At 30.3% G+C, this 20,000-nt stretch overlaps 1 protein-coding gene across 1 annotated transcript in view; it reads right to left on the bottom strand.

Annotated features, from left to right (window-relative positions):
- Positions 1 to 19,745, bottom strand: part of LOC119583028 (myosin heavy chain, muscle-like) — a gene marked incomplete at its 3' end in the record, with an annotated part of 20,892 nt that extends 1,147 nt beyond the window's left edge. Inside the window, exons 1-6 of the mRNA XM_037931539.1 lie at positions 19,217 to 19,745; positions 13,236 to 13,263; positions 1,055 to 1,157; positions 836 to 925; positions 553 to 715; positions 338 to 441 (exon numbers count right to left, since the gene is read on the bottom strand). Coding sequence (XP_037787467.1) covers positions 338 to 441; positions 553 to 715; positions 836 to 925; positions 1,055 to 1,157; positions 13,236 to 13,263; positions 19,217 to 19,730 — 1,002 coding nt within the window. The remainder of the gene's footprint in view (positions 1 to 337; positions 442 to 552; positions 716 to 835; positions 926 to 1,054; positions 1,158 to 13,235; positions 13,264 to 19,216) is intronic.
- Positions 19,746 to 20,000: the final 255 nt, after the last annotated feature.

Here is a 20,000-nt window from a genome sequence, read left to right as displayed (position 1 = left end):
TGTCGTCATTACAATGTTCTTATTATTATTATCATCATCGTTATTATTATCTTTTTATTTATTTATTTATTTATCCTTATTATTACTGTTGTTATTATTATTGCTGCTGTTATTGTAATAATTATTACTATTATTGTTGCTGTTGCTGTTTCTTGTTATCCTTGTTATTATTACTGTTAAGGCTATCATCATTACCACCTTTATCATCATTATTGTTATATTTTCCCTATTTATTTATTATCACCATTTTTTCTGTTATATTCAACTATTACCATTCCCGTTGTACAAGTAATAAGAGCAACATAAAAATCACTGCATTTATATATACAGGACTTACATGAGTGAATTCCATGTCTTCTTTGTCGTCGATAGAAGGCACAGTGACCTTGCCTTGTGATACGTAGTTGTAGTCGTAGATATCGTCACTGAGACGACATATTTCTGAAAAATAACCCCTAGTATTAAGACCAATAATATTAACATTAGTGTGCCATCCTTATGTTTTTTTGTGATATTTTCTTTTAAATATTGTAACATCAAATTTGCATTTACTTTTAAGGTAAGGAACTTGATCGGACATCATTTGGTAGGAGATGTGGTAGCCTCGCTCTGCCGGCGACTGCGAGATGACGCGAGCCTTCTCCAGCAGGTACACCTCGATGTCAGCTCCGGACAGCTTGCCATTGGGGGCGAAGTGGATACGGATAAACTTACCCTGCAAGAAGCGATAAATGGGGATATCTTAGTCATTTCTGATTACATTTATCATAAAGTGAATATTCTGATTGTGTATCGGAGAGACTATGCCTATTTTCTACGCCGAACGGATACTCACGAAACGAGAGGAGTTGTCGTTACGGGTGGTCTTGGCGTTGCCGTAAGCTTCAAGAGGAGGATTGGTCTGCACGATCTGGTCCTCCAAGTTCTACAATAATGATGTGAAACAATTACTTATGAATCTTCTTTAATAGATAATGCATAATCAAATTTCTAATTTCCACCATGTCCCACAAAAAAATCATTAATTATACTAAAAAAAAATAAAATAAAATACCGGCTTTTTCTCGTCTTCCTTCTTCTTAGTGGTGGCGCCGACGTTGGCGAAGTAGGACAGCACCTTCTTCGTGTTCTCAGTCTTGCCGGCGCCAGACTCTCCACTGTAGGTTGGAAATAAGTTTGGTTTTGATTCCATTTGTTACAATGGATATTCTTGGCGTGACATACTGTTTGTTTGATTTTGCTCACGTGTGTCAGCTGGTGCTGACTCGGCTGAACCGAGTCCTTACCCGCCGTGGTACCCAGCCACAGTAGTAACTACCAGGCAACAGTTGCAACTTCTCGCGCCTGGGCGGGGCGCGAACCGCCGACCCCTCGGATGAGAGGCCGACACGTTACCACTGTACTAGCTCGAAGGCTATTATACTTAATATTATACTTAAAAAAACTAATGACCACAAGGCATACAATTCATGCTATACGTAGTGTGTGTCTGTGTTACACATGCACTGAGACGCATACACTTGCATCTATATATTAACATTCAAAAACGTATATAAACACACACACACACACACACACACACACACACACACACACACAAACACACACACACTCACACACACACACACACACACACACACACACACACACACACACACACACACACACACACACACACACACACACACACACACACAACATACATATATGAAAGCAATTTCAAGGAGCCAGTCTCAAATAACGGAAGAGGCATAAAAGATACATCCCCATGTATTGAAGGTAAATGAAATTAAAGAAAATTAGAAAAGACATCAAGATCACAAAGGAAGAAATAAAGACACAGCTTCCAGAGACGGAAAAGAAAAATGAAGTCACACCTTGGGCAACACTTAAGGAATATTGCTAATTTGGCTGATATAAACAAAGACATAGTGGTATTGGGACATGAAGAAAGTTGTAGAAGATGGAATTGAACGATACAACGATGATAAGAAATTGATTGCCAATATTCTCCCTTTAAAAGTGACTTTCATGAAAAAGCTAATGGTAATTGATGTAATAAAGAAAGCAAAATTTCTGGACACACACGTAGAATGTAAGAAAATCTAGATAAGAGGAAATGAACAAAGATGACAGAAAAATACTGCAGAAAAAATGGAAGAGGTAAAGAATAAAAATGAACAAGGGGATGAAGAAGAAAAATCTTGTCCATTTAGAGGGTGAGAGGCCTCCAAGCAAAACAAGTATACTATCAGAACCAAAATTAGTCCTGCAACCAAAAGGAGTACCGAAAGATTATATATTAATAGTTTATACAATTATATATGGCTTGTCTTCAAAGTTAGTAGAACTAGATACCATAATTGAAATTAATAAACCAGATGTAATATGCTTCACTGAATACAAACTGGATCCCTCCATAGACGATGTAACATTAAGACTCAGAGACCATAATATTTGGAGAAAAGATAGGGCAAATGGAAATTGAGTGGATTAGCAATATTAACAAAGAAAGGAATCATTATAAAGGAGTTAGAGATTAAACAAGACCCCATAGTGGCAGCTGAGGTAGAAACAAATGGGGCAAACATAATAAACCACGGTGTTCATGCCACCTCATACATCGGTATGGTCAAAGAAAATTACCACAAACAAATTCAAGAAACGTTAAAGAGCCTGGAAGGAGTGCTACAACTTTCGGAAACCGGTGGAAAAGAAATGCTTGTAACAGGGATTTTAACAACTAAAATGACCGGGAAAGTTTCGATCCCAGAGCGCTGCCATATTCGTGGAATGTAAAATTACTAGGAGTCATAAATGAATATTGCCTTTTCCAAATTGTAACAGATCAAACCAGGATAAAAGGGTTAGATAGACCGTCTATGCTTGACCTAGTATTCACAAAGCATAAAGATGATATTAAGGTTACAGAATACTGTCCTCCTCTCGGATAAAGTGAGTAATTAAGATAAAATAGTTTGCTACAGGGAAAACTCTGATGCCATAAACTGGGAAACACTTCTGGACGATGAGAACCTTGATATACAATATTCGAAAAAAAAATCTATAAAAAAGAAATAGAAAATCTTATATCAAGATTCAAAACTGAAGCAAGAAATAACCAAAAGTTGTTTAATGATATATGCAAGACTATGACCATGATGGAGGCGAAATTAGACTTTGAAAAGGATATAGTAAAGTAGAGATCAAATTAGTGCCATCAAAGACAATAACATTTTTAATACTAAGGAGGAGGAAATTTCGTGAATCCTGATTCAAACTAATCGAATACTAAATATAGTAAGAATAAATAGTGCAACCAACTGAAAGTTATTTCAAGACTAAAGCAAAGCGACCAGATTACATATCTAACTTGATTCTTAGAGAGTACCGAAAACTACTACTCCTTTTGTTAATATGCCAAACACAGTAACAAGAAACTACCAAAAATTAGTACGCCAACTCGCACCTTATCATGTAAAACGGTGGACAACAAAATCCTCTAAATTATAGTCCAGTTTCGTTGCCCAGTGTAATATGTAGACTCTTAGAAAGGATAATTAGCAAAGAATGGACGATGTTACATGGTAAAGCCTCCAAAGTGAATTTGAAAACATTCATGAGGAGTTAATATGCCATTGGAAAATTTCATAACACCAGTAAATGCCATGTAGTCAGAATCTGAGAAAGTAAATCATCCACGGTATCAATAAGTTAGAAGACAAAAAATATTGCAAATAGGGAGAAAAGACTTGAAAATCATAAACAGGAACCTATGCCCAAATTATCATATAATAAAAAATTGTGCTATGTTGTGTGTGCTGTGTTGTTGGTTTGCATGTGTGTGTATTGTGATGTGTATGTGTGTGTGGTGTGGTGTGTCTGTCTGTTATGTGTGTGTGTGGGTGTGGTGCTGTGTGTGTTGGGTGTGTAAGTGATGTGGGGTGATGTGTGTTTGTGTGTGTGTGTGTGTTTGTGTGTGTGTGTGTTGCATAAATAACATCATATATATATATATATAATTAATATATTAAACTATATAGTATATATATATATAATTTATAATATATATATATAAATATGATATTATTATAAAATAGATAATTGATAAATAAAATATATATCCAGTATATCTATCTTCTATCTAATATGTATACAATATATCAATCTATCTATCTATCTATCATCTATCTATCTATCTATCTATCTATCTATATATATTATATATTATATATATATATGTATAGTATATATATATATATATAATATATATATATATATATATATATATATATATATATTTCGTGTATATATATGTATATTATAATATATAATATAATATATATATATATATATATATAATAAATATAGACGTTGTCTGTATGTGTGTGTGTGTCTGTGTTGCGTATGCAGTGGTTTGTGTGTTGTAGAATACCACATATACAAACATAATACAAAAAAAAAAAAACAAAAAAAAAAAAAAAAAAAAAAAAACTATTATTATATATATATATATTATATTATTATATATATATTATATATATATATTATATTATGTGGTGTGTGGTTTGCGTGTTGTGTGGTGTGGTGTGTGTGTGTGTGTGTTGTGTGTGGTGTGTGTGGATGTACACACACACTCACACAATACCACACACACTTCCAAACACAGACACACACACATATATTAATATAATATTATATATATATTAATATAAATATATTATATACATATTAATACATAAAAGTATATAATATATTATAATAATTATATATATATATACATATTATATATACATAATAATATATATAAGAATTAAATAATTATAAGTATCATAAAAAAAACTATATATATATGTGTGTGACGTCTGTGTACACACACCACACCACAAACACACACACACACACACCAACACGCACACACACACACAACACACACACACACACACACACACACACACACACACACACACACATACTATAGGTATATATATATATATAGACTATATATATATATATATATATATATATTATTGAAAGAGTGTATAGTATAAATATATATATATCTATATATATAATATTATATAGTATATATGGTTGTTGTGTGTGTGTGTGTGTGTATTGTATATAAATCTATAAATAAAAATATATTATTTATTATTATTTGTTATTTATTTTATCATTTGCCTATATATCCATCCATACTATAATGCATATGTATATGTATGTATAATATTATGCTATTAAATACATGCATATATATATATATTATATAAAATATTAATATATATTATATATATATAGTATAGACATGTATAATAATACTATATATATATTATTAATATATATATATATACTATATATATATATATACACACACACACAACACACAGACTCACACACACACACACACACCACACACACAACACACACACACACACACACACCACACACAATATATATATATATAATATAGTAGTATCTTATAATATATATATATAATAATATAATATACATACACACACACACACACCACACACACACACACACACCACACACACACAACACACGCACACCACCATATATATATATATATATAATTTAAATATATATATATATATATATATATATATAACATATATATTATTATTTAATATAGATATATATATAATATATACTTTATTTATTATTTATTATATAAACTTATTAATATAATTTATTATATAGTGATATATTATATTAATATATATAATATATATAATATAATATTAATATAATAATGATTATAGTATATATAAATACATTATATTAGATTCTATTATAATTATATATCATTCATTATCTATTATTTGCTTTATAGATTATTATACTTCATGTATCCACACTACACGAACACACCCACACACACCACACAACACCACACTCACACACACACACACACATATTATATATACTATATATATATATATATAATATATATAATATATATAATTATACACACACATACCAAAACACACACACACACACACACACACCACACACCACACACACACACACACACACACACACCAACATAATAATATATATATATATATATATCTATAACTATATATTATTATATATATAAGTATATATAGTATATTATATATATATGTATACATACACACACACACAACACACACACACACCACACACATATATGTATAAAATTATATACATATAATATTATATATAATATTTATATATATATATATAATAAATGTGGTGTGTATTAAATATATATATATATATAATATAATATATATACACACAATATAAATACATATATATATATATTATAATATATAATTATAATTATTATATATATATATATATATACTATAATATATTATATAATATAATATATGTACGTGTTGACTTGTGTGTGTGGTGCGTGTTGTGTGTGATGTGGTTGTGTGTGTGTGTGTGTGTGTGTGTGTGTGGTGTGTGTGGGGTGTGTGTCATGTTTATAGAAATAATATATATATCATATATAATATATAATATATATATATATATATGTATTATATATGATATATAATATTAAATATTTATTAAATATATATATTAATATATTATATATATATATAAACATAATATATATTATATATTATAATATATAATTAATATATAAGTATATATATGTGTGTGTGTGTGTGTGTGTGTGTGTGGTTGTGTGTGTGTATACAAAAACACTCTTCCGTGTTGAGTAAATGGGACGAAAAATCCACAATACAAAAACCGTAGATTTTGAAAAGAGACTATAAGTTTCCGAATCCACCTGATTCCATCCTCAGCGTCTGCTATATATATTATATTAATATATGATAGTATATATATATATTATATATATATATATAGTATATATTATTTATACATATAATATATAATTTATATACATATACTATATTATATAATAATAATATATATTTATATATATATAAATAATATATATATATAATAATTATACTAATATATATATATATATTATATATGATATGTATCTGTCCGAAACCACCGCGGTTCCTTCCTCAGGTCTTATAATGTAATATATATATATATATATATATAATAATATATATATATATATATATTATATATATATATATAACATTTATATATTATATATATAATGTATCAGACTTATAATATATATATACTATATATTATATCTAATTATACCTATAATCATATCTTATTATATATAATATATTAATTACATATATATATATATAATATATATTACTATTCATATATTACTATAATATAATATATACATATATACAGACTGAGGATGGAATCCAGGTGGAATTTCGATAACTGTGCTCATTTCAAATAAATTAGCTTTTGTTTTATGTTTTCTCTTCCATATTATAATATAATATAAGTATATAATATATATATAATTATAATTATACTATATATATATTATATACTATATATAACTATATATATATTTAAAAATCATAATAATTTAGATTTTTATTGCATCCATACATACCATTATATGTGATGTATATATATATAATATATATAATATTATATATATATATATATATATAATAATACTACATATATAATTATTATATATTAACATGACAAGCTGCGATGCCGGGGTCATAGAGCATCGCTAACGACTGCACGACGCAATCTGAGTTCGAGGGTTCGATGTCACCACCGGCGCGTTTTCCCTTGGGCTAAGAACTCTCACCTCGATTGCCTACCTGCCACTGTTTCGTGCTCAAACCACCCAGTCAGTGCTGGTCCCAAGCCCGGATAACAATACAGAAGAATGATACCTAAAAGTAATCACCGGCATCTGCGCGTTAGAGGAAACTGGGACCCTACACGTACTCACTCCAAGAGCCATCACAACATGGAACACTACATTGAGTATCATGCTGTTGACCACGCGGCTCAAAACATACCTACCGTTAAAAAAAAAAAAAAAAAAAAAAAAAAAAAAAAATATTAGATATATATATTATATATATTATATCTATTACTATATATATTATATATAATATATATATATATATGTGCATATACCACAACACCATGCCACATATTGTCGAGTGGTATTGTCGTGTGTGTAGTGCCGGTGTGTGGTGCTGTGTGTGGTGTGTGTTGGTGTAGGTGTGTGTGTGTGTGTGTGTTTGGCTGTGTGTGTGCTGTGTGTGTGGTTCCGTGCTGTGTGTCTGGTGTGATGTGTGTTGTTGTGTGTGTGTGTGTGTGTTATGTGTGTGTTGTGTGTGTGTGTGTGTTTGTCTGAAGTTAAATTGATAGATACATTGCATACAATATAAGTGATATATATACTAATATAATATATTATATTACTATATAATATTACTATATATAATTATAATATATTATAGTAAATTGCTATATTGAAATATATATGTGCCTACACACACCACACACACACACACACACCACACATATAATAATGTATATAATAAATCTATATATTGATGCATACACACACCCCTACACACACTTCAACATACACACATTACACATTGTGTGTATTTGTGCATGTGTTAGCCTGTGTATGCACACCTATATTTAATTATATATGTTATATATATATACACATTAACACAGATAGACAAATATACAGACATCATTATAATAGCATATTTATACTATAATACTTATATACTATATATATATATATATTTAATACTATTATACATATATTAATACTATAATATATATTTATTTATACATATAATAATATATTAATATATATACATATATATATAATATATATTATACTGTAATATATATATATAATACCATACAACTATACATACTCATTGCATAAATATATATATATATATAATATAATATTATATTATTATATATACTATTATAAATATAAATATATATAATATAATATATATTACTATATATATAATATAATTATATACTACTATATAATGCTGTGTTATGTGTATGACCACAATTATTTAATTTATATATGTTATATGTATTCTACTTATATATATATTATATATATATATATATATATATATATACATATACTAATAAGTATATTATATTATATAATATATATACATACAATACATTTATACACACACACACCACACACAAACACACACACACTACACACACACACACATACACACACACACACTAACACACACACCACACACACACACATCACATCACACACACACACACCACACGCACAACATTATAATACATCTTATATATATATATGTATAATATATATATATATAATCTTATATATTATATATATTATCTTATATGAATTCTGCATATTTGTCTATCTGTGTGTGTGTGTGATCTGTGTTCGTTGTGTGTGTTGTGTGTGTGGTGTGTGTGTGGTATGTGTTTGCGTGTGTGTGTGGTGTGTGTGTGTGTGTTATAATATTATATATATACTATAGCTTATATATAATATACTACTATAAGTATATTAAATATTATAAGTATATTATATATATATATATATTTATATATATATACATATATATATATATATATAATATATATATATATATATATATATATATATATATATAATAGTAAATTATATAATATAATAGTACAACACGCACACACACCACACACACCCCACAACACACACACAACACCACACACACACACCACACACCACCACACACAGCGACACAACTCACACGACACACAAACATATTATTATAATACATACATTATTATATATATAGTATATAGCTATATTTATATATATATATAAATGCACACACACACACACACACACACATATTCTATATATATTCACACACACACCACATATATATGTATTATATGTATATGCCGTATATAATATAATATATATATACATATATATCTCTCTATATATCTTGTACCATATATATACAGTATATATATATATATAGTATATATACTATATATATAATATATATATTATATGCATCGTATAACATATATACATATTATACACTTTATATACAATAATACTATATATATTTATATATATACTATATATACATATACACACACACACGACCATACACACACAACAAACAACCACACTCACAATACACACACACCATACACACACACACACACAACACACACACACACACAACAACACCACACACACACACACACACAACACCACACACACACACACACAACACTATAATTATCTTATATATATATATATAATATTATACTTATACTATATATATAAATATTTAACTATTTATGAAGTCGCTTATATTCTATCTGTGTTGGTGGTTGTTTGTGTGTTGTGTTGTGTGTTTTGTGCTCCTGTTGTTGTGTGTTGATGTGTGTGTGATTCGTGTGTGTGGTGTTTGTGCGGTATCATGCTCATGTGTGTGTGTGTGTGTGTCGTGCGTTTGTGTTGTGGATGTTATATATATCCATATATCGTATAATATCCTTCTACTATAGTCGGATTAGGGCTTACATATCCTATCGTATATCTATATTCTATATATTATCCTATACTTAGTTTATATATATTACACACAGAAATATATATATATTCACGTCACGCGCCTCTCAAAACTGTACTATACTCATTATACTATTATATATGTATATACCGCTTAAACTAGGATATATTTTATACTATATAGTATATCATATATGTACATGAAATAATCCTGGCATGATATATATATTGATATATACTTAATATACGCTACTTATATCTATGATATAACACTATATATGCATTATATATTATTATAACTCGCCTATTATTAGTTATTATAGTATTACCTATATATATATGAAATATATAACATATATATGTTACACCCCCTCCCCCACACACACATCAGCACATCCACAGATCAACAGTTTATATATACCTACATATATAATATATATATAATATACTAAAATCCGAAGTAAATTATAATATTATACCAAACTGTATTCAATTCTATACTATCATATACTTATATTATATGTATTAATATTCCATATTAAAATGTAGTATTATGCACACACACACACAACACCATATTCCTATACATATGTTCAACACACACCACATAGTAGTATGTTATCATATACGAAGTCATATATTATATCACTAATATATATATATATCTATATACCTCCATATGTATACTACTATTCTATAATTAATGGTTTACTGTATACTATACTAGATAATATATATATATATTATACAGTGTGTATATACTATATCATATTTGTTTATATATAGTAGTAATACTAATACATATCATAATATATAATATACCTTAGTAATCTATATACTTATATAACGCCGCGAGGGCCGTTCTGCCGTAATGGTTAACACGTCGACCGTATGCATTACATACACTTGTCACACCCCCGGCACAATCTGAGTTCTAGCTGCACGTCACCGCGCGCGCTTTATCCCTTGCCATAAAACTTACCTCGATTGCCTACTTAGCCCCACTAGGGCCAAGCCAGGCAATGTCAGTGCGTCTCCAGCCCTGATAACAGATAGAGAGGAATGTGTACTTACCTAAAAAGTAACCACCGGCACTCTCCGTTGAAAGGAAACTGCACTGCGTTCCTACCGACTACCCATCCAAAGAGACATCACAAATGAAAAAGCTACAATAAAGATCAGGCTGTACCCGCGCTCAACATGAAACCTACCGTTATAAAGAAAAACTATTATTATATATATTAATTATCTATACTATGTACCCTCTAAATACTTGTATAATATATATATAATAACAGTTACATAGTGTATATAATATATAATTATATATATATATATATATCATAATATATATACCTATAGATATATTCACTTATACATATATATATTTTTGGTGTGGAATATGTATAAATATGTAGTGCTGTGTGCTTGTGTTCCATTACTAGTATATGTGCTTATAATTATTCAACATTAAGCTTATGCTTTATATAATATATAGTATATACGATTAAAATATATACATATTATTTCTATATATATACCATGTATTTATATATATATATATATATGTTTGTTGTTGTATTCGTGACGGCGCTGCAGTTCGTTATACATATACTTATATATTAATAACTTATATTATTAAGATATTATTAATCGATATATATATTACTAAGTATAAATAAATATACATATATTAGTATATATATATATATAGTATATATATAATATTAACTATATAATATGTAAGCTATACTACTTATATATATATTATATCAGTATCATATTTATAATTATACTCTGTATATATGTATATATATATATATATATATATATATATATAATATATATATATATAATATATATTATATATATTCTTATGTGTATGGGTGCTGTGTGTGTTGTGTGTGTTGTGTGTGACGTGTGTGTGTGTGTTGCTTCCTTAATTTGTGAATGTTATTGTGTGTGGTGCTGGTGTGTGTGTTGTGCTGGTGTGTGGGTGTGCGTGTGTGGTGTGTGTTTTGTTGCATTTATCATGCATTTTATATATATACTCGATAGATTATATATTAGATAGCGATACATACATACATCACATACATCACATTATTATACATACAACAACATACATACATACATACCTACATATCATATTATTTATATATATATATATATATATTATATATATATATATATATTCATATAAACATATATATTAAATTATATATTACTATAATATATATAATAATATATATAACACATATATTTAAATATATATATTATATATATATATATATAACTATATAACTTTTTTAATTAATAGTTTATGTTATACTTAATTTTTATTTCATTATAATATTATATATATATATAGTAATCATGTATATCATGTTAATGTATGCTACTTATTAAGTACCTTATATTTACTATACTTATATTATATTAATACTATATATTATTATATATGTGTGTGTGTGTGTGTGCTGTTGTGTGTGTGTGTGGGTTTGTTGTGTGTTGTGTTCGTTTGTGTGTGTGACGTATTGTGTCTCCAGTGTGTGTGTCGGTGATCTTTGTGCGCTGATGAAAGAGAGATTGTTCATGGAAAATTACCAGAAAAAGATCATTAACAAAACACTTTGTCTAACCCGTCTATCGGCGTGTGGCTTCATGATAATGTATATTTATTTTAAAGTTTTAAAATCACTTAGATTATATCGTTACTTACGTGATGAGCATAGATTGATTCACGGCAGCTGAAAAAGAAATATCGAAATGTAAATGATTATATCAGCAAAAAAAAACCTCTAACTAAAAGTTTTGCCTTGCGTCTCCTTACCTAAATATATCAATTTGCTATTATCCGAACTGTTATATTTCCACAAGAATTCGAATTCATACATAGTACAATACACATTCATACATCTAAGTCGCACTGCGTCTTATATAAAGTACCTAATGCGCTATTGATGCAAATGAAGCTTAGAAATTAATTTGTATTTGAAAAAGTAGCTTATTTAACACCTCTTAGCAACTGACACACACCGTCTCATCGCTGTTAGGCGTCTCTAGCCTGCTTCTGACGAACTCAGTGCGTATACAACATTCTCGGCAGCTCCATCACTCACATATTACCGCGCCCCTCTTGCCCTGGTTCTTTTACGTCATGAACCTCGCTAGCTCACCTGCGTTGCTCTTGGTCCAAGAATCTTTCCCCCCCTTCAAATGTTCTACTATTGGCCTGAATGCTACAACACATCACTTCGCTCACATTGATATGCGTTGACGCGACTCTCGCACGCAGCCCTCAGAGACTTACACGTTCAGATCAATCACATACCTGAGCATTACTTCAACCTCTGGTAACGTCTTTCTTCCAACTTGTATACTGCGACCTGTGATCTCTTCCCGGTCCAGCTTATCTCCGTCTCTGCCCCCGTTTATCCTTATGTCTCACTCTCCATGTCCTATCCGCACCCTTAGTACTTCTCTCCTGACTCCCGAATTTCCTTCCGACACTATAATATCTATTATCTACGCATGTTCATGCGACTTAACTATGATACCCCCAAACCATAGCCTTTCTTTAATCCTTGATCCTCTCCGCGCTCTTTAGTTGCGTACACTGGACCATTAACGCTGTCACCCTTTGACGCCCCTGGATCAACCTCTCAACAAAAATCCCTTCCCCTGTCATCAGGCGGGAACCCAGCCGTAAGACTTTCCCTCTCAGGGCCGTACATCACTGTTAGCGTTATTGGCTGGGTGCGCAGCAGCCCATATTCGCCGTTAAATTATACCGATTGATCTGATATAAGACTATTACACCTTTGTCCACTCTACTCGAACTCACCGTCTAGCGCCCTGCTCCGTCTTACGACCGTCGTGCGTCCTCTCGCTGACTCTTCACAAATGCTCTTCCACAGAGCATTGCTTATTTTCTCGGTGGTCTCTAATCTACATTCTCATTCCCAGATCTGTCTCATTTGCACAGCTAGTTCCGATTATCCTAAATGTGTTTTTCTGAAAGTTGGAATATCTGGACATATTGGGCCATCTCTTGAGTAAAAAAATCCGAGAAGAAATAAGCAATTCTTAATTCATTGATCTCATGTGGTTTATGTTCATAACCCAACTCTCTAAGTTCGCATGCATTAATCAAGGCTACCATCGGTTGTATATTATCTCAGTCTTTCCGATACATATGACATCTCAAGAACGTAAAAGACATTCACTAATTACTTGGGTAAAATAATAAAATGGCAAGGCATCTTCACTTACAGCCTCACTTCAAGCGCCCCCGCAGAACACCACTTCCCCTTCGACCGCCAAAGACGGCGTCGCATATGCTCGGATATAGTCGCTTATTATAAAACCTTCAACATCTTATACAACGAGAGAGGAATGTGATGCACAGAAATGTAAGTTATAAATAAAATCTGCTTCTGACTGTCACCATAAGATAATAATCTAGCATTTGGAACGCTGAATACAGCCGCTTCTACGCCGCCTACATCAGTTGGAGACAACGCGCCGTAGAGTGAACCTCCTCCTCTTGCATGCATTCCTTTCCTTCCTGTCCTTGTCAAGCTTTACTTAGCCAGCTTCTAGTTCACTTAAAAGCTTTATTTTTAAGGATGGCTACCCATCCTTATCCTGGAATTCCACATTTACTTATATAAAATGCAAAATATATGTCAGCTATAAAAAATATCTTTTACCAATATTTTATATTGTACATTGTTCGGCGACGTGAGCACTGCTAAGAACAAAAATTATATTGGATACTAATGTCCCTTTTATTATAAGTTTTCTTCTCTTCTTAAAAGTTAAAAAATGTCCATTTTTACCGCTAACATTCCCACAAGACAAACGTCTTAGTATTTACGTATTCACTAAAATTGAAAAAAACAACAACATTACATGAAAGATTATATAATCTTCCAACCAAACTGCTCTATAAATCATGACAATCGGCAGAGTAAAAAGTGTGTGTGTTGTGTCATGGCACCATATACAATACATAATCATTACATACTACATATTATATTAAATAATATATTATACTATTACTATAGCATATATTACTATATATATGCAATATATACATATTATATCTTTATTATACATAATACATATGATACAATACACATACAACAATTTATTCACAGGTGTAGTCACACACCACACACACAACACACACACACACAATCCTATTGAACACACCAACCACACAACATTTATCATATATGTATATCATTATATGTTATACTATAATTCTATATATACTTTATAATAATATTATTATATATTAATATATTACACAATATGATATACTAATCAATATTAACTTATATATATTAAATACTATATATTACTATTATATATTATGGATGAATTATATATATATATATATATAATATATTATATAACAATAGATAGCATTTATACATATATCACATTTTATTTCCAAATAATCTGTGAAAGTAATAATAGCCATGGATATCTTTATTTATCTTATTTATTACTGTCTATTTATACTACACAACCATTAACAAAACATAATCTCGTTATTTTAAACATAATATCATGCATTGTCTCCAATACGTACATTAAACATGCGATTGCTTAAGAGAACAAAAGAAAAACATTCACAGCCAAGACTTTCGCAATTACATCCCTTTCTCGGGTGTGTATCTCTACCTACATATTCGATACTTCTCGTCAATAGGTGATGAGGCAGTGCGATGGGCTAGTTGCTTCGCGTATCCGTTGCCTGTATCAAATAGACCTTACGCGTTGTCTGCTCCTTTTTACTCGTCCGGGATATTCTTTCTGCTTCGCGTCACAGGACATCTTCATGTGTTTCGATCCCCACCCATCTACCAATAGACGCAAAAGCTTATACCACACTGAATTATGTTGTAGTGGAAAATGTTCATGACCTATATATAATACTATAAACCAATAGTATTTATATTATATATATATATATATTATATATATAATTATTATTAAATAATATATTTCTCTCTCTTCGCCTACTCTTCTCTCTCTCTCTCTTCCTCTCTCTCTCTCTCCTCTCTTTCTTTCTCTCTCTCTTCTCTCTCTCTCTCTCTCTCTCTCCTAAGTTCATCACTGGAGTGTCGCTTTATAAGCTAGCAACACTATTAATCGGTATCATCTTGCCGTCTGTCTCCTGCCGTGAGCTGCTGCACCTTTTGTCATGTGTACTATACTCTCACCAATGGGTAATATGTTTGGTGCGCTTAGTCGAGAAATCTCATTCCGCCTTGTTCTCGATCATCGCTTGTCGATCGTTATACTCGTTTTTCTGGATCCTCGTGCATACTGGGACGCATATTTTTCAAGAATATACAGTCTGTTGCATGATTCATTATAAAATCAGCTCGCGTACAACTCTATACGGAATGAAATCAAAATTACATAAAGAAATGTAGAGTGCTATAGCATTACAATTACAATCTCGATTCGGATGATCTTTACTCGCTTTCAAAAGGTTCCAACTGGTTATTATTGCTAGTGTTGTCGAATTTACGGAAAAACACACAAAAATAAAAACTTTGCCTCATAGACAACATTTTAAGATCCTGTGTATTTAGTTTTGTAATGTGAAAGTATTAACGAAGTTGCCAATTAAAAATGAAATAAATACGCTGAAAGTAAATGTCATGTGTTGAACGACTGCGTGCAAGGATAGTTGTGTGATTGCTTATGGTGTGCTGTGTGTTGACACACACCCACACACACTCACACAACACCACACACAGCTCCCTGACACACACACACGTTCTGCACACACACACATCATCACCACACACACACACACCTACACCACACACACACACACAAAACACACACACACACGCATACATAATATATATATACCTATAATATACTAGATAATAATATATATACTTATATAATTGAGTTAATAATATATTCAACATGTAAGACACACAAAGACTATATTGTGTGATAATATATCATAAATAAATATAATAAACTATAATTTTACTTATATATTAATACATACAGTATATCTTATATTATTATTATAATCAATATATTATATTACTATAATAGTATACTTATATACTGTATATTTATACATTACTTTATTATAAATTATATTAATATACTACTATATATATATAGTTACTATTATATATATTATTCATATCTTCCCCTTGTGGTGTATATGTCCTGCTTATAGCTACCAACATAGCTATCATTATATCCTTATATCAATACTATATATATATATATAGACTATCTCTGGCCTAATCTACGTCTATAACGATATTGTGTTATAATACTATTACACTATACAATATTATTATATATATATATTTATATGTTTATATGAATTATATTTATATATATATATATAAATTATATATATATATATAGATACATATATATATATATATAATATATATAATATGATGTATTCGTATAATATAATTCATATGGTAATATATATATATATATAAATTATAGTATATATAATATAACTCTAGTATATATGTATACTATTATTATGTTCTTCTGTATATATAATCATATGTGTGTGTATATATATTATATATATATATATATAATATATATATTATATATATATATGTGTGCTGTGTGTGTTTGTGTGGTGTGTGTGTGGTGTACTGGTGTGCTTGTGTGTGTCTGTGTGTGTATTGGTGTGCTTTTCTGTGTGTTGTGGTTTGTTGTGTGTGTGTGTGTGTGGTGGTGTGTGTGTGTTGTTGTGTGTGTGGGTGTGTGTGTGCTGTTGTGTGTGTGGTTGTAAAACACACAACACATGTGTTGTGTGTGTGTGTGTGTGTATGTATATAATATATATTTATAGGTATATATATATATATATATATATATATTATATATATATATTAAATATTCATGGCACACACACCACATACACACACTCGCACACAACACACACACACACACCACCAAACACAACACCACACATCACCACACACATACTATATATAAAATATTTATATATTAATATATAATATATATATATATATAACATATAAATATATACTATATATACACACACACATACACAACACACCACACACACACACCAACACACACACACACACACACACACTACACCATAATATTATTATTATTAGTATATATATAATATAATATAGATAAGAATATATATGTAATATATATAATATAATGTATATATATATATATATTATATATATATATATATATTCATATGTGTATATTATATACATATATTATATATATATATATAATATAATATAATGCTATATATATAGCTGTGTGTTTGTGTGTGTGTGGTGTTGTGTGGTGTGTGTTGCGTGCTGTGTGTATGTGGTGTTGTATCATCCATCATCATCAAGGGGCTAACGCGACCGAGCGCATGGCCGCATTCCACCCTTCGCTTAGCACAGAATATAACACTGCGAAAAAGAAATATCGAAATGTAAATGATTATATCAGCAAAAATAACCTCTAACTAAAAGTTTTGCCTTCTCTATTACTAACATATAAAATTGCTATATCGGAACTTGTATAATTTCACGAGAATATTCAGTACAGAAATAAAAATAGTAAAAGTATAGGTATGATGCTAAATGAAGCTTAGAAATTAATTTGTATTTGAAAAAGTAGCTTATTGTAACTTACATTGCAACATGTCCATGTAGGCGCCGTCGGAAATGGCGAAGAGATGGGGAGGCACCTCATTACGCCTCTTGCCCTGGTAGATCTTGACGGCGCGGTTGGTGTAGATGGGGAAGCGCTTGTAGGGGTTGACGGCGATGCAGAAGAGGCCAGAGTAGGTGTAGATGAGCTTGGCCTGGTAACGGGTCTTCAAGTTGTACAGGACGGAGGCATCGTTCAGGTAGGTTAGATTGGACATGTCCTCGCATTTCTCGTACTTGGGTGGATTGACTTGTCCCACAACATCTTTCTTGTAATCCTTGACCTCTCCGCTCTTTAGTTGGACACTGACCATCGTGTCACCTTTGGCGCCCTGGATCAAGCCCTCAACAAATCCCTCCCTGTCGTCAGGGACCCAGCAAGACTTCTTGGGATCATAAGGCTTGGTCTGGTCGAGCATTCGCTGTTCGGCTGAAACGAACAGGAACTCGGTGGGGTCGGGGTCGGGCCCGGTGCTCTTCACGATATGGCCAGGCATGGTGGTGGTAGCCCAGAGTCGTTGAAGCTAGTCCCGATTATCTTTAATGTGTTTTTTCTGAAAGTTGGAAATATTTGGGAATTATGGTGCCACTCTTGGGAGTAAAAATCCGAGAAGAAATAAGCAATTCTTAATTCATTTATCTGTGTGTTTATTTCATACCAACTTCTAAAGTTCGCATGTTACTCAAGCTATCCATCGGTGTAATTATTAGTTTTGATATATATACATCTCAAGGAAAAAGCCTCACTTAATGACTTGGGAAAAAAT

Source organism: Penaeus monodon, chromosome 16 (assembly GCF_015228065.2).
Source record: "Penaeus monodon isolate SGIC_2016 chromosome 16, NSTDA_Pmon_1, whole genome shotgun sequence".
NCBI lineage: Eukaryota > Metazoa > Arthropoda > Malacostraca > Decapoda > Penaeidae > Penaeus > Penaeus monodon.
The sequence above is the reverse complement of the archived record's forward strand: the minus strand, read 5'-3'. Positions and strand labels throughout refer to the sequence as shown.